Source organism: Antechinus flavipes, chromosome 3 (genome assembly GCF_016432865.1).
Source record: "Antechinus flavipes isolate AdamAnt ecotype Samford, QLD, Australia chromosome 3, AdamAnt_v2, whole genome shotgun sequence".
Classification (NCBI taxonomy): domain Eukaryota; kingdom Metazoa; phylum Chordata; class Mammalia; order Dasyuromorphia; family Dasyuridae; genus Antechinus; species Antechinus flavipes.
Window position 1 is genome coordinate 231432452 of NC_067400.1, and position 18779 is coordinate 231451230.

The 18779-nt window shown below is 33.0% G+C and overlaps 1 protein-coding gene across 1 annotated transcript in view; it reads right to left on the reverse strand.

The window, feature by feature from the left end:
- GABRG3 (gamma-aminobutyric acid type A receptor subunit gamma3) overlaps nucleotides 1-18779 on the reverse strand; it is a 916890-nt gene that overhangs the window by 154172 nt on the left and 743939 nt on the right. Inside the window, exon 6 of the mRNA XM_051984649.1 lies at nucleotides 6966-7103. Within this exon, the coding sequence (XP_051840609.1) occupies nucleotides 6966-7103 (138 nt within the window). The remainder of the gene's footprint in view (nucleotides 1-6965; nucleotides 7104-18779) is intronic.

Below are 18779 nucleotides of genomic sequence, written 5' to 3' on the forward strand. Positions count from 1 at the left end.
TGCAGGTTAAAGGTAAAAGGTTGGAGCAAAATCTACTATGCTTCAGGTGAAGCCAAAAAAGCAGGGGTAGCCATCCTGATCTCAGATCAAGCTAAAGCAAAAATTGATCTAATCAAAAGAGATAAGGAAGGGCACTATATCTTGCTAAAGGGTAGAATGAATAATGAAGAAGTATCTATATTAAATATATATGCACCAAGTAGTGTAGCATCTAAATTCCTAAAAGAGAAATTAAGAGAGCTGCAAGAAGAAATAGACAGTAAAACTATAATAGTGGGAGATCTCAACCTTGCACTCTCAGAATTAGATAAATCAAACCACAAAATAAATAAGAAAGAAGTCAAAGAGATAAATAGAATACTAGAAAAATTAGATATGATAGATCTCTGGAGAAAATGTAATGGGGACAGAAAGGAGTACACCTTCTTTTCAGCAGTTCATGGAACTTATACAAAAATTGATCATATATTAGGACATAAAAACCTCAAACTCAAATGCAGTAAGGCAGAAATAGTGAATGCATCCTTTTCAGACCATGATGCATTGAAAATTACATTCAATAAAAAGCCACAGGAAAATAGACCAAAAAATAATTGGAAACTAAATAATCTCATACTAAAGAATGATTGGGTGAAACAGCAAATTATAGACATAATTAATAACTTCATCCAAGAAAATGATAATAATGAGACATCATACCAAAATGTATGGGATGCTGCCAAAGCGGTAATAAGGGGAAATCTCATATCTCTAGAGGCCTATTTGTATAAAATAGAGAAAGAGAAGGTCAATGAATTGGGCTTGCAACTAAAAATGCTAGAAAAGGAACAAATTAAAAACCCCCAATCAAACACTAAACTTGAAATTCAAAAAATAAAAGGAGAGATCAATAAAATTGAAAGTAAAAAAACTATTGAATTGATTAATAAAACTAAGAGTTGGTTCTATGAAAAAACCAACAAAATAGACAAACCCTTAGTAAATCTGATTAAAAAAAGGAAAGAGGAAAATCAAATTGTTAGTCTTAAAAATGAAAAGGGAGAACTCACCACTAACGAAGAGGAAATTAGAGCAATAATTAGGAGTTACTTTACCCAACTTTACGCCAATAAATTCGACAACTTAAATGAAATAGAAGAATACCTCCAAAAATATAGCTTACCTAAACTAACAGAGGAAGAAGTAAATATCCTAAACACTCCTATCTCAGAAAAAGAAATAGAACAAACTATCAATCAACTCCCGAAGAAAAAAACCCCAGGACCAGATGGATTTACATCTGAATTCTATCAAACATTTAAAGATCAATTAACTCCAATGCTAAATAAACTATTTGAAGAAGTAGGGATTGAAGGAGTCCTACCAAACTCCTTTTATGACACAGATATGGTACTGATACCTAAACCAGGTAGGCTGAAAACAGAGAAAGAAAATTATAGACCAATCTCCCTAATGAATATTGATGCTAAAATCTTAAATAAAATATTAGCAAAAAGATTACAGAAAATCATCCCCAGGATAATACACTATGACCAAGTAGGATTTATACCAGGAATGCAGGGCTGGTTCAATATTAGGAAAACTATTAACATAATTGACTATATCAACAACCAACCAAACAAAAACCATATGATCATTTCAATAGATGCAGAAAAAGCATTTGATAAAATCCAACAGCCATTCCTAATAAAAACACTTGAGAGCATAGGAATAAAAGGACTTTTCCTTAAAATAGTTAGGAGCATATATTTTAAACCTTCAGTAAGCATCATATGCAATGGGGAAAAACTGGAACCTTTCCCGGTAAGATCTGGAGTGAAGCAAGGTTGCCCACTATCACCATTATTATTCAATATTGTATTAGAAACACTGGCCTCTGCAATAAGAGTCGAGAAAGAGATTAAAGGAATTAGAGTAGGCAATGAGGAAACCAAACTATCACTCTTTGCAGATGATATGATGGTATACCTAGAAAACCCCAGAGATTCTACTAAAAAGCTATTAGAAATAATTCAAAATTTTAGCAAAGTAGCAGGATACAAAATAAATCCCCATAAATCCTCAGCATTCTTATACACCACCAACAAAATCCAAGAGCAAGAGATACAAAGAGAAATTCCATTCAAAATAACTGTTGATAGCATAAAATATTTGGGAATCTACCTACCAAAGGAAAGTCAGGAATTATATGAGCAAAATTACAAAAAAGTTTTCACACAAATAAAGTCAGACTTAAATAATTGGAAAAATATTAAGTGCTCTTGGATAGGCCGAGCAAATATAATAAAGATGACAATACTCCCTAAACTAATCTATTTATTTAGTGCTATACCAATCAGACTTCCAAGAAAATATTTTAATGATTTAGAAAAAATAACAACAAAATTCATATGGAACAATAAAAAGTCGAGAATCTCAAGGGAATTAATGAAAAAAAAATCAAATGAAGGTGGTCTAGCTGTACCTGATCTAAAATTATATTATAAAGCAGCAGTCACCAAAACCATCTGGTATTGGCTTAGAAATAGATTAGTTGATCAGTGGAAAAGGTTAGGTTCACAAGACAGAATAGTCAACTATAGCAATCTAGTGTTTGACAAACCCAAAGATTCTAAATTTTGGGATAAGATTTCATTATTTGATAAAAACTGCTGGGATAACTGGAAATTAGTATGGCAGAAATTAGGCAAGGACCCACACTTAACACCACATACCAAGATAAGATCAAAATGGGTCCATGACCTAGGCATAAAGAACGAGATTATAAATAAATTAGAGGAACATAGGATAGTTTATCTCTCAGACTTGTGGAGGAGAAAGAAATTTGTGACCAAAGATGAACTAGAGACCATTACCAATCACAAAATAGAAAATTTTGATTATATCAAATTAAAAAGCCTTTGTACAAACAGAACGAATGCAAACAAGATTAGTAGGGAAGTAACTAACTGGGAAAACATCTTTACAATTAAAGGTTCTGATAAAGGCCTCATTTCCAAAATATATAGAGAACTGACTCAAATTTATAAAAAATCAAGCCATTCTCCAATTGATAAATGGTCAAAGGATATGAACAGACAATTTTCAGATGAAGAAATTGAAACTATTACCACTCACATGAAAGAGTGTTCCAAATCACTATTGATCAGAGAAATGCAAATTAAGACAACTCTGAGATATCACTACACTCCTGTCAGATTGGCTAAGATGACAGGAAAAAACAATGATGAATGTTGGAGGGGATGCGGGAAAACGGGGACATTGATGCATTGTTGGTGGAGTTGTGAACGAATCCAGCCATTCTGGAGAGCGATCTGGAATTATGCCCAAAAAGTTATCAAACTGTGCATACCCTTTGATCCAACAGTGTTTCTATTGGGCTTATACCCCAAAGAGATACTAAAAAAGGGAAGGGGACCTGTATGTGCCAAAATGTTTGTAGCAGCCCTGTTTGTAGTGGCTAGAAACTGGAAAATGAATGGATGCCCATCAATTGGAGAATGGCTGGGTAAATTGTGGTATATGAATGTTATGGAATATTATTGCTCTGTAAGGAATGACCAGCAGGATGAATACAGAGAGGCTTGGAGAGACCTACATGGACTGATGCTAAGTGAGATGAGCAGAACCAGGAGATCATTATACACTTCGACAACGATATTGTATGAGGATGTATTCTGATGGAAGTGGATTTCTCTGACAAAGAGACTTAACTGAGTTTCATTGGAGAAATGATGGACAGAAACAGCTACACCCAAAGAAGGAATACTGGGAAATGAATGTGAACTATTTGCATTTTTGATTTTCTTCCCGAGTTATTTTTACCTTCTGAATCCAATTCTCCCTGTGCAACAAGAGAACTGTTTGGTTCTGCAAATATGTATTGTATCTAGGATATACTGCAACATGTTTAGCATATATAGGACTGCTTGCCATCCTGGGGGGGGGGAGGAGGGAGGGAGGGGGAAAAAACGAAACATAAGTGATTGCAAGGGATAATGTCGTGTAGAAATTATCCTGGCATGGATTCTGTCAATGCGAAGTTATTATTAAATAAAATAAAATTTATTATAAAAAAAAAAAAAAAAAAAGGCTAGAATCCTAACTTCCCACTTTGCTAAATTCCTGGAATTCAGCCACAAACCTAAATGTAAAAAAATAATAATAATAATAGGTCCTTGAACAATTAAAATGACTGCTAAAAAACCCATGTACTTGTTTTTACAAGAGAAGCCCAAACCACCCTCAGATTATCATTCGGACAAATCTGTCCAGAATAATTGTGTAGCATAGAAGCAACCAAAATATATTGATGACAGTAAGAAGAATCAGCTTACATGAAGGAATGAAAAGAAAGATTTGTAGAACTATTTATCATAGCACTATATCATCTCCTTCCCACACATATACACCTCTATGATTCTATGGTTTTGTTTGCTACTTAGAGCTTCTCTTTCTTTTCATTCCTTCCTATGTAGATTAAAAAAAAAAGAGAGAGAGAGAGAGAGCCTATGATTTAGGTGAACAAAATGGAAACAACAAAGGGAAATTGAAGTCAACTAGATTCATCTGTCAACCACTCTGCCTTTAAGAAAGCAATCTGAAAGCTTACTCCATAATCTGAATTTCAATACCCCCAAGGCCACAGAGAAGCCACATGTTAGGATTCAGAAGTAAGTTTCAAGCCTATTGGTAAGCTCCCAGTGGGAAGTTATTATAGTGTCTTTTGCATCCCATCTATGCTTAGAGTACTAATCTAGTAAGAACAAATTAGCATCTTAATTATTGATTCTCATGTCTGTTAACTGCAAAGACACAGTAGGTTACATTTTAAACCTTTTTTGTTCTTGTCAGCCCAAACCACCCTCAGATTATCATTCGGACAAATCTGTCCAGAATAATTGTGTAGCATAGAAGCAACCAAAATATATTGATGACAGTAAGAAGAATCAGCTTACATGAAGGAATGAAAAGAAAGATTTGTAGAACTATTTATCATAGCACTATATCATCTCCTTCCCACACATATACACCTCTATGATTCTATGGTTTTGTTTGCTACTTAGAGCTTCTCTTTCTTTTCATTCCTTCCTATGTAGATTAAAAAAAAAAAAGAGAGAGAGAGAGAGAGCCTATGATTTAGGTGAACAAAATGGAAACAACAAAGGGAAATTGAAGTCAACTAGATTCATCTGTCAACCACTCTGCCTTTAAGAAAGCAATCTGAAAGCTTACTCCATAATCTGAATTTCAATACCCCCAAGGCCACAGAGAAGCCACATGTTAGGATTCAGAAGTAAGTTTCAAGCCTATTGGTAAGCTCCCAGTGGGAAGTTATTATAGTGTCTTTTGCATCCCATCTATGCTTAGAGTACTAATCTAGTAAGAACAAATTAGCATCTTAATTATTGATTCTCATGTCTGTTAACTGCAAAGACACAGTAGGTTACATTTTAAACCTTTTTTGTTCTTGTCATCCTTATTATTTGCCTATTTATTCAACTTAGGTTTGTCTTTGAACAAACAACATTTATCATTATTTGATATTAATTCCAACAAGAAAAACTAGCAAGGAAACTAAGTTCTACTTCATGGCTTAATAGATATAAAATTTCTTGTTTTATATCACTCTTTCCAAAACCATGTAAACCCCCCCCCCAAAAAAAATATTATTTTAACAACAGTGTATTAGGGGAAAGTTGTATTTCAATTATTCAAATATTCATTATAAATGCAGTTTCGTAACTGGCAGCAGGCCTCCACAAAGTTTTATTCTATTTCCACAGAATTTCTTTAAATATGTCAAAATTAAAATCAAATGTCAATTAATTCCTCTACTTCCATTCTTTAAAATTTATCACTGTTTAACATTAAGGCACATATCATGCCACTTACCACTTCCATGATGATATAATTATCAAACTTTCTATTACTTTCCAGAGAGCATTTTTCACAATTATTCATAGTCCCCAACTTCTTTGAGCTCCTAAACTTCCCTAATTACTATTTTTCATATATATATATATGTATATACATACACATATATTCATATTTATATATAGGTATTGTGATAAATACAATACAAATTCATTTAAAAGCATTTCTAAGTTCAGAATAATTTTTTTTTGATATCATGAATTTCCTCAGTCACTTGATATCTGATACTAAAACATAGGTATACATTAAACTTTTTACACTACCAAGTTTCTTCACACTTGACAAAACCTGGAATCATTGAAGAATGGATGACAGTTACCATAAGGTAATATTGGATACCAGTGACTTCCTGTTCATCTTATTACATGCCTCATTTAACAGTTGAATAATAACATGATGCAACCTAATTAGAGTATGTGTATATTTCAAAAACTTAAGAAAAAGTACAAAGATAAAAGAAATATTTTCAAACTCAAGAAGTTAAACAAATTACTTAACTTGTGTCCCCCTTCCTAGTAATCTGAATGTAATGTTTTTACTTGGTATTAAAAAAAAATCTGTTAAATAATCTGTCCTTATTTCTTATACTGTATGTAGAAATATGCATGTTTATATCAATAGGGATGACAATTTCCTTAAATAAAAATGTTTCACAAGACTGTTCAAGAGTAATCCTAGATTAAGCCTCTGCCCACACAATGCTATATAAAAATAAATCAATAAATTCAAAGCAAAATTTGGTCTCTGAGGCAATACATATATAAATACATACATACATAACACAAAATGTTTGGGTAAATTTTAGAAAAATAGATGAGATGGTTAACTTTTTTTTTCTTTTACTTTTATGCCCATTGTTGTTGTGTAACGCATTTTAAAACAAGACAGTTGTCATACTTGTCCTTTAACAAATATCCCCAAATAGTTAACAAAATATCCCCAAAATGTCAAGACAAGGGTATTTTAGAGAATAGTTAACCATGGAAATAAGGAGACCTTCATTATGAATTATCAAATCTAGTACCTACCAGCAGAAGTTTTCACAATTTCAGATGTGTTCCTGAGACCCATGAAGTCAAACTGATAAAGTCGCCATGATTTCTGATCAGCAGCCTCCACTGAATTTTTCCTCCATCTATAAATCATTTCTTCCTTAGGGTAGCCATCTGAAAATACAATATAGCCAACATATTTAGTGGGGAGATTTTCTAAACCAAGTCATGTTTCTGATCATTGTGGGAAATGCTGAAAAGTTGGGTTTCCACAATGTTGCAAGCTTTAAGGTAGTGTAGGATCAAGGGTACCACTGACCAAAAAGTTTTCTGTATTAGGAAGGTTAAGATTCCATGGACTAATTAAATGATCAATAGAAGCCTTGAGCAAACAAGGAGGGGCTAGGAAGGTACAGGTGAATTCAGCCAATCAGAAAGAAACTTGCAGTTTTGAGAAAAACACAAACTTAAGATAATAGATGTTCCAGCCTAAAATAGTTGAGGTCAATGACAGAACTTGACCAAATAACTATTGCACCTATTTAATAGACTAATTAAATATTAAACTGCACAATGGATAGGAGGAATTTTCTAACATTTTTGAACACGGGATGTATGATGAGAGAGGGAAAACATGTTTATATATATTTAGAGGAAACGTAATGGGAAATCAGAAAGACTGTAACCCAAAAGAAATGGACCAATCCGTTCTCTGAAGGAAGGGGCTATTCCAAACTAGCAAATATAAAGTTTCTCCTATTCCTGTAGGCAGCACTCCCTCTTCCTAAGAAGGAGTGGAGCCTGTTTCTGGCCAGAAATGTTAAGGTGATTCCTTAAGATTATTCTTTAATAAATTTTCCTCAATATCTGAATTTCAGTGACAAGATTATATTTCTAACATCATTGATAAGAATTTGAATTCATGAGATGCTTTTTAGCATTAATGTCCTAAGAGCCAAATATCTAAAAGGTATTTACAGGTATTTACCTTTAAGGTAAAGAAATGTAGGCTCCATCCAAACAAAACATTATGATATAATATATGAAAAGCATATTTCAACCTTAAAATGTTAAAAACATGTCAATTAAAACTTATGAAGCCCTATATTTCTCTCTAGAACTCTGGAGGAATGACATTTATATTTCTTATTAATCCACATTTTAGGCTAGCTAATATTTGAACAATATTTTTGAGAGGAAGAATTTTGTTTCTTAACTAATTGCAATTTCTTGAAAATTGATGCTCAAAGACAACAAGACAAAATGGTTTGTAAAAATAGAATATTGAATATGTCACAATAATTTTCTCCTTTTTATAGTATTGTAGTTCAATTAACATGTATGTAACAATTGTAGTCAAATACAGTGCCAAAACATAAGACTGCTTTTCAACATGTAATTTTGTTATAACCAAGTTATCATTTTAAGTAAAAATCCTGAACAACTGAGATTCTTCTAAAATATAAAATAATCAATATGCCTCTGCTTATGTATCCATCAGAGAAAGTCGCTAAGCTTAAGGCCAACCAACATTGATAAAAGTTTTCTAAATCATGAAGAACTAGATTAGCTATGGGCATCATAAAGCTACTAGATTTCTGGAAAAAGATATAAGGTATATAGACAACTTTGAATACTGCACTATTGTCCCTAAAAGTGATCTTTGGTATTTTACTTCTTTCTTGTTAATTAGGAAGGATAGCATATGGACGGGTTCATTCCAAAGTTCTTAGTCATAAACTTTGTTTTCAAGAAGAGGTGTGCAATAAAAGGACATTTATTTAATGGCCAAGCTTCCCTTCAGCTGAGATACTTTTATTTCATTGTAAAAAGATATGACCTGGGCAAGTTAGCTGGCAAAGGAAATGGTAAATCAGTCCAGTATTTTTGCCAAGAAAACCTCAAATTGGGGGTAACAAAGAATTGGACTGAAAGGATTGAACAACAACAACAAACATGAAGTCTAGCAGCTGGTTTTTGTTTTTTGTTTTTTGGAGTTCAACCAATGGGTATCTGGAAACCAGGAAGTATTCTGTGATCATTGTGATCATTTTAGGTACATTAGCCTGTGCTCTGTACTTTTCTATTGTTCCTCTTAGCCTTATATAACCCCTTATAAATGGGGTTAGTACATTGACTATAAGACCTGTGATTTTTTGATTATCTCACAATTACTAATAACCATCTGGGAAAAGTAGATTAGCTTAAATGTTAGAGAAACCATGTGATGAATTAGGTGGCTTCTTAGATTCTTATACGAAAAATTTAGGGTCACTGTTGTTTTTGTGTGACTTTTATGGAGTAAATAGTAGTACCTATCCCACCGAATATTAAGGCTAAAATGAGATAATGTATATAAAACATTTTACAAACTTTGGGGATATTTTTGCATGTTACTAAAAAAATTAATGAAATTTCTATAGAACAGAAATTTTCCTACATGTTTCTAACAAAATTCTAGTATAACTTTCTTCCTTTTTTTTTTGTTCTTTAAATACTCTTTTTTTCCTTTTTTATTTAATATTTTCCCCTAGTTAAATTCAAAAAAATTAAAAAAAAATTTTTTTCAGGATTTTTGAGTTCTAGGTTCTCTGCCTAGAAACCACACGTGAAGTTATGTACAATATTTTTTTAAAAGTCAAGTTGTGAAGAAAAACATAGATCTCCCACACCTTATTGAAAACAAAAACTCTCATGAAAAATTAAGATAAAAAATATATATATAGAGAGAGATAGAAATAGAGTATTCTTCAATCTGTATTAAGACACAATTAGTTCCTTTTCTGGATATAGATAGGATTTTTCTTCATAAATCCTTCAGAAAAGATGTGGATGATTGTACAACTGAGAAAAACAAAGTAATTTACAAATGATCATCCCAGAACATTGCTTTTACAACATAGTTCACTTTGTTCATGGAGGATTTTCCAGTGTTTTTTCTTTTGTTTTGTTTTGTTTTTTGCCTGAGAGCATTCTGTTCATAATTTCCCAGAGAACCTTAATATTCCATCCAGGAAAACATGCTTCATCTTTTTTTTTTTTTTTGCAATTACTATTGCTAATTGTATTTCCCCCCATTTATCTCTTTCTCCTTTCATCTTGTCCCTCCTTAAAAGTATTTGTTACTGACCCTGACCCCTCCCAATATGGCTTCTCTTTTATCACCCACCTTCCCCTCCCATATTGTATTCCCCTCCTATTTTTCTGCAGGGTAAAATCTGTTGATTATATTATTTCCTATTTGAGCCAATTATGATGAGAGCTTTTTTTTTTTCCTCTTTTTTTTTTTTTTAATGGCAGATAACTTCCACCACTCCATATCTCTATTTACCTTTCTCCCAGCACATTCCTCTCTCATTCTTTAATTTCATCATTAAAAAAAAAAAAAGATATCCTTCATATTTAAATTATAGCCTGCCTTCTGTCTATATATACTCCTTCTAACTGCCATAATAATAAGAAAGTTCTAATTAGTTACAAGTATCATCCTTCATTGTAGGAATGTAAACAAATAAACCTTACTAAGTCTCTTATGATATCAGTTTCCTAATTGCCTCCTTTTGTGTCTCCAGTAGCCTGTATTTGAAAATTAAAATTTTCATTCAGTTCTGGTGTTTTCATCATGAATGCTTGAAAATCCTTTGTTTTATTAAATGACTATCTTTTCCTTTGATAGATTATACTCAGTTTTGCTGGGTAGGTAATTCTTGGTTGCAATTCAAGCTCCGTTACTCTCCAGAATGTCATACTCCAAGCCCTCTGGTTCTTTAATGTGTTTTCCTGAATGTGGCTTCACTATACTTGAATTGTTTCTTTCTGGATGCTTGCACTATTTTCTCCTTGACCTGGGAGTTCTGAAATTCGGCTATAATGTTCCTGGGAGTTTTTGCTTGGGGATCTCTTTGAGGAGGTGATTGGTTGATTCTTTTAATTTCTATTTTACCCTATGGTTCAAGAATGTCAGAGCAGTTTTCCTTAATCATTTCTTGAAATATGATGTCCTAGCTCTTTTTTGATTGTGGCTTTCAGGTAGACCAAAAATTTTGTAAATTTTCTCTCCTGGATCTGTTTTCTAGGTCAGTTGTTTTTCCAATGAGATATTTCACATTTATTCTATTTTTTTTCACTTTTTTGGTTTTGCTTTATTGTATCTTAATTTCTCATAAAGTCATTATTTTCATTTGTTCAATTCTATTATTAAGGAATTATTTTCCTCAGTGAGCCTTTGTACTTTTGTATCTTGGCCCAGCTGGCCCAGATGGGCTAGGAGTGGTATAGATGCCACCTGGTGCACTGTAGATGCTCTCCTGGTATAGTTGTTCTCTCTTTCTTTGTACTTCCTTTCCCAACTGGGTAATTTTGCTTTTTAAGGCATCTTCTCTTCATTAGCATTTTGTATTTCCTTTTGCACCTCTCTAAATTATTTCCCTAATTTTTCCTCTAAGTCTTTTACTTGATTTTCAAACTCCCCTTTGATCTCTTCCATGGCCTGAGCCCAATTCTTATTTTTCTTGGCAGCTTTGAATGTAGGAGTTTCAATTCTGATATCATCTTCTGAGTGTATATTTAGATCCACCTTGTCACCATAATAACTCAGGAATGGCCACACATTAACCAAAAAAAAAAAAATTCAAATATAAGCTTTCCTTCCATGAAAAAAATACTAAGTGGTAGAGAACATAATCAATTATATAGATCATTTGAAGAAATTGTTTAAACTATAGGGGAGAGATGAGAAGAGAGATTTTTAAACATTTTTTTTTATTTAGTATTTTACTGTCCCCCAATTACATATAAAAAACTTTTTTCAAAAATTTTTAAAATTGAGTTCCTAATTTTCTCCTTGCCTTCCTTTGCATCTTTCTCACTGAGAAGTCAAATGATTTCATATAAGTTATGTATATATACCCATGCCAAACATTTTCCCATGTTAGTCATATTACAGAACGTAGAACAAAACAAAAATAAAGTTTAAAAAGTAGCTTCTATTTGTTTCAGATTCCATCAGTTCTTCCTTCTGATGAATAGCATTTTCCATCATAGGTTCTTCAGATTTTCTTGGATCAGTATATTGGTATGAATTGTTAAGTCATTCACAGTTGATCACTGTGACGACCACACTAGCACTCAGGATACCTTAGAATCAGCTAGAGTCAGGATAAGCAAAAGTCCTTAGTCTTTATTTTTGGTCTATAAGGATAGAAGTGAAGGGGATCTTCTGCAACCTCTTTCTTCATTTTCCACTGCAAAAATGCCTCTGACTAGTTTTATTCCACCCCCTAGTCCCTCCTAAAATTCTCTGTATACACCAATCATCGAGCCAGCACAGGATAGTGCGAAGGGCATTTTCTTTCTTTCTTTTTTTTTTTTCACTTTATTTTAAAAAAAAATTTAAAATAGCCTTTTATTTACAAGTTATATGTATGGGTAATTTTACAGCATTGACAACTGCCAAACCTTTTGTTCCAATTTTTCCCTACCTTCCCCCCACCTTCTCCCCTAGATGGCAGGATGACCAGTAGATGTTAAATATATTAAAGTATAAATTAGATACACAATAAGTATACATGACCAAAGTGTTATTTTGCTGTATAAAAAGAATCGGATTCTGAAATATTGTACTATTAGCCTGTGAAGGAAATCCAAAATGCCGGCAGGCAAAAATATAGGGCTTGGGAATTCAATACAATGGTTCTTTGTCATCTCCCAGAGTTCTTTCACTGGGCGTAGCTGGTTCAGTTCATTACTGCTCCATTGGAACTGATTTAGTTTATCTCATTGCTGAGGATGGCCAGGTCCATCAGAATTGGCAATCATGTAGTATTGTTATTGAAATATATAATGATTTCCTGGCCCTGCTTGTTTCACTCACCATCAGTTCTTTCTGAAATCCTTTCCTTTCTGAAAGGCCTTTCTGAAATCATCCTGTTGGTCGGAAGGGCCATTTTCCAAGCATATGCCCATAGAGTATTGTCCAATCAGTAGTTAGCCTCAAGTGCTCAGCTGTCCTGATCTCAGTGCATCGACTCAAGAGTTTCAGCTCTCTACAGGTCATGTCACAATAATTCTTTTTCTGTATATGATGTTCTCCTGGTTTTCCATTCATTTCAGTTTGCATCAATTCATAAATCTTATATCATAGTAGCATTCCATTACCATCATAGACCACAATTTCTTCAGCCATTTCCAATTTATGGACATTAGGATGGGAGATTCTTAAAACATAAGGAGGGCTCTTACCCCATCAAAAAAAAAGTTACTAAAGGAACATTGGATTTCAAGATTGAATGCTTTATTCCTTGACTCCTGAGAAGTAAACTGATCTCTTTGTTCCTCATTTTCCTTCATATGTCTAAAATGAAAATGATAGGACTTATGGACCATTGAGGTCTCACCTAATTTTGTAATCTTAGTACTTCTTCTAGGACCCAACCTGTAACTCTCATCATATTATAATAAATAAAGTACTTGTTTAATCATTGAGAAATAAGTGAAAATTAATCAACAATCATTTATTAAGCACATATTACATTCTAGGCACCACTTTAAGAATTATATAACCTGTTGATAATTTTCAAATTAGGGGATAGTTTTAGGAAAAGTTGAAAATATATTGTATTGTAAAAACTAAGGAAACATTCTTGGAACTTCCATCCTTGTTCTGTAGGTTTATTTTGGTTTGATTTATTCTGAGACCATGATATCACTGTTATAGGCAATTTCTAATAATGGAACTCTCTCCATCAATATGTATCTGCAGTTTCTTTGTAACTTTATCGTCTTAAGAGAGTTGTCTGAAGGAACTGAGTGTATTGCTCAGGTTTATATAAAAGGTAAATAAGTGTCAGAAGTAGACTGAGAATCAGGTCATCTTGATGTTAAGCCAGTCAAGCCTCTATTTGATATCAGAATGCTTCCTATGAAAGTTACTATTAGGATTTAAAAATCTACTTGTAATGTCACAAAAAGGGAATTTTAGGGAGAATTTTATGTTTCATTAAAATCAATTATAATTACTGGAAATATGGTACTTTATTATATATTTCACTCTCCCACATTCTGAGGAAAGGTATTGCAGCCACTCCACTTTCCTTATAGCTTAAGCTCTTTATTTTCTTCTGAAATGAGAAAATGTTTAAATTTGGAGAAGGTAAGGTCCTTAGAACATTGGCAAAATTATTGTTTGCACCAGGTAGAGTCTTATACATGGTTGTAGGTTGCACACAAAGTGTGTACAACAATTACAGTGTTTAGACTTATACATGAGAAGCATCATGATGAAGTAGATAGAAAACTTCTTCAAAACCAGAAAGATGAACATGGAGCCTAGATGGAGGAAATTAGACATGCCTCTATGTGATCTTCTATGAACTTCCCTCAAATCAACAGCAGATCAAGCCTCTGAACTGATATTGGAATACAGTACCCACACATATTTGGAGTACAACACATTTCCGGAAGATACTTTGAAAGAATTTCAGAAAAGGTCTGTTTCAATTGGGCAGGGGAGAGACTGCCAGGCCTGGATCACTACCCAGGGAGGCTAGGGCAAGGAGATGGAGTGGGGAGCCCACTAGGGAAACTACTGAGAGACTTTTAGGCAACTCTGTCGAGATTATGAGCCAGTGAATCAGCATATTTACTGTAAACCACCCAAAGCAAATACAAAAGGCAAACTATGAGCCCTGAACCCTGGGAAAATGTGGGAATTGGACATGTCTACACCATCTCCAGCACCATCCCCAGGGAAAACTAAAGGAGTTATCCTCCCTTTACCTTAAAAGTAGATTTCACCCTTTAAAATGAGCCAAAAAAAAAAAAAAAAACCCTCTGACCATAGTTAGTTTTTATGGAGAAAGAGAAGAACAGACTTTACTGCCTGAGGATCTTAAAGGCAAATCAGCTTCAGATAAAGCCCCAAGGGGAGATATGAGTTGGTCTCCATTTCACAAAGTTCTCTTGGAAGAATTCAAAAAGTTCTTAAAAGTAAGTTAGAAGAAAAATGCAAAAATAGAAATGAGATCTTTGCAAGAGGGTATGGAAAAGGAAAACCAGAAATTATCTGAAGAAAACTCCTTAAAATAGATTTGATGAAATGGAAGTATATAACCCCTTACAAAATAGATATAAAAAAGAAACAAGTTCATTGAAAAAGAGGATTTATGAAATGGAAAAAAAATGCAATGAACAAAACACCACAATTGGCCAAATGCAAAAGAAGATAAAAATCTGACGAAAATAATTCACTAAAAATTAAAACTCAATAAATAGAAGAGAATGATTCAGTGAGACTTTAGGAATCAAACAAAATTAAAAAAATGTAAAAAAAAATAGAAGACAATGTAAAGTGCATCATTGGAAAAACAACTGACCTGGAAAAAAGAACTAGGAAAGACAATCTAAGAATTATTGCACTTCCTGAAAGGCATAATGAAAAATAGATTAGACATCATCTTTCAGGAAATCATCAAGGAAAACTGCGCAGATGTCCTAGAACCAGAGGGTAAAATAGCCATTGAAAGAGTACACTAATCATTTCCTGAAAGAGAACCCAAAATGTAAATTCCAAGGAACATTGTAGATAAATTTCAAAATTATTAAATCAAGAAGAAAATATTGCAAGCAGCCAGAAAGAAACAATTCAAATATTGAGGAGTCACAATTAGGATTATCCAGAATTTAGCAGCTTCCATTTTAAAAGATCAAAGGGCATGAAATCTGAAATTTTGAAAGGCAAAAGAACTTGGATTACAGCCAAGAATCAACTATCCGGCAAAATTGAGCATCATCTTTCAGTGAAAAAGTTGGACATTAAATGAAATAGGTGAATTTCATCTATTTCTGATGAAAAGACCTGAGCTGAATAGAAAATTTGATCTTCAAGTACAGAACTCAAGAAAAACATAAAAAGATAAAAAGGAAAGAAAAAATAATCTTCTTTTAAAAATAAAAAAAAATAATAATAATAATTTAAAAAAACACCTTACATTCCTTTATGGGAAGATGATGTTTTTTTTAACTCGAGATCTGTATCTCTGTTATGGATTCTACTTAGAGAGTTCAGGTATAATTTGATTTTATTCTGATGATTTAATAAAAAGCATCTAGAGGAACAAAAGTGATTCTACTGGAAGAAGAGGAAAATAGAGCTAAAATGGGATTATATCTCATGAGGAGGCAAAAAAGACCTATTGTAATTAAGGGAAAGAAGGGAAAGGGATGAACATGTGCACATCTTAGTCTTATCATATTTGGCTTAAAGAAAGAATATCAGACACAGTTAGCTTCACAGAGAAGCTCGTTTCACCCTATAGGAGGAGAAGGGGCAAAGGAACAGGGAAGGCTGATAGAAGGGAGAAGAGAAGTAAAAGGTGAAAGGTATAAGAAAAGAGGAGGAGCTACAAAAGGTGAAGGCTGTTTGAAGAAAGGGGTTATTAATGACAAAATACTGGGGTGGAGGGAAAGGGGGAAAGGGAAGAGAAAAATATAACTGGTGGTAAACAAGTTGATAGGAAATACAGAGTTAATTTTATCTGTGAATATGACTGGGATGAACTCTCCCATAAAACAGAAGTGGATAGCATATTGGATTAAAAGCCAAAATCCAACAATTTGTTGTTAACAAGAAGCTCTTTAAAGCAGAGTGATACATTTAGAGTAAATGTAAAAGGCAGGAGCAGATTTCATTATGCTTCAATTGAGATTAAAAAAAAAAAAATCAGATGTAGTTATCCTGATCTAAGATTAAGCAAAAGCAAAAATAGATCTAATTAAAAGAGATAAAGAAACTACATCCTATTTAAAGGCACCATAATGAAGTAATATCAATACTAAACATATGTACCACGTGGTATAGCATCCATATCCGTAGAGGTGATGTTAAGAGAACTGAAAGAAGAACTAGACAGCAAATCTATACTTGTGGGATTTCAACCTTGCTTTATCAGAACTAGATAAATCAAACCACAGAAAAAATAAGAAAGAAGTTAAGGAGATAAATAGAAATCTAGAAAAGTTAGGGATGATAAATCTTTGGAGAAAACTGGAGACAGAAATATTTTTTTTTTCTCAGAAGGACATGAAATCTATACAAAAACTGCACACGTATTAGGGCACAAACCCCTCAAAATTAAAGGCAGAAAGGCAGAAATAGTAAAAGCATTTTTTCAGATCATGATACAATAAAAATTACATGTAATAAAAGGCCAGGAGAAAATAGATAAAAAATTAATTGGAATCATATCCTAAAGAATGAGCGGGTGAAACAACAAATCAAGACACAATCAATAATTACATTCAACAGAATGACAATGAGAGAACATGCCAAAATTTGTGGGATGGAGCCAAAGTATTAATTAGAGGAAATTTTATATCTCTAGATAAATATTCATTCATATGTTTTGAAAATAAAAAGCTTTAACAAAAAAAAATAAAAAAGACCTGGATTCAAGTACCCCTTTTTGCAAAGACTCTCTGTGTGATCCTAGGTAAGGCACCTAATACCTCAGCACTCTAGCAAATTCTTCAAGATAGTAAATTGCCTGGACAGCTAGGTGTCACCACAGATAGAGTTCTGGCTCTAGAATCAAGGAAGATCACATAACCCTGTGTGTATCAGTTTTCTTTTTTTATTTATGTTTTTTTTTTATTTAAAATTAATTGTATTGTCTGATTTTTCTTTGCAGCATGATAATGGTGTGAATATGAAGGATTGCACATGTTTAACATAAAAAAGTATTTTATTATTCCAAATACATCCAAAAATAGTTTTCAACATACACCTTTGCAAAACCTTGGGTTCAAAATTTTTCTTCTTCTTTTCCCTCTACCCCCTTCCTTTCCTGTCTCAGTTTTCTCAGATATTAAATGAACTGGAAAAAAAAAAGAGTGACCAATTTCTTCAATAGCTTTGCAAAAAAAAACCCAAACCAACCAAACAAACAAAAAACCCATAAAACATCATGAAGAGTCACAGACCACTGAACAAAAGACTAAATACCATAACATGAAATGACATAAATTTCCTAGAAAGAACAATTGGCATTGGCTGAAGTTTTGTCACCAGAGAGGTGCCTATCCCAAAAATGAGAGCATAGATGCAGTTCTTATTCCTTAGACATATACAATCATTTATGAATAAGGCAAGTAACTAAGTATTATTTCTTTACATTCTAACTTTCTACTGTTAGGAATCAAGCCTTCATTTCCTTCAACGTAATGCTTTATATATTGGCAGCAAATAGAATAAAGTGCAAGGATATGTGAGATGGAAGAAGAGAGTATATTGAACAATGTCTGAAGGTTTCTTCTATTTCTAGACCTAATTTCTTTCTTAAAATAACAGCAACTATTTATATTTATGTGACGCTTTAAGGTTGGTGGTGTATTATCCTCATTTAATATCATTATATTAATACTAATTAATATATTAATACTATCCTCATTTAATACAGGAAGAAACTTGCTCATCAGATACTTGAACAATTGCCACATAGGTAATGAATCAATGTGAGAATATGGGCCCCTTAATTGTAAATTTGCATCTCCTCCACTATAATGTGCTGTCTCCCTTATTCTCAAAGTTGTGCAGTAATTATTTCATTCTGCAGAGTGCTATTAAAAAAAAAATAAAACAAAACAAAAAACAGATATAATTCCCAGCCTTCTGTCAGTTAACTAACTAGTAGAACTCTCAATAGGACTCTCAATCCAGCTTAGGTGACCTTAAAACTTCTTAAGTGCCTAACAATCTATGGAACCTTGATTCTGAACAAATCATTACTCTTCTTTTCAAGGCAGTTTCTTTATTAGTAAAATGCAGACAATGCTTTGTGATATGATTTAAGACTT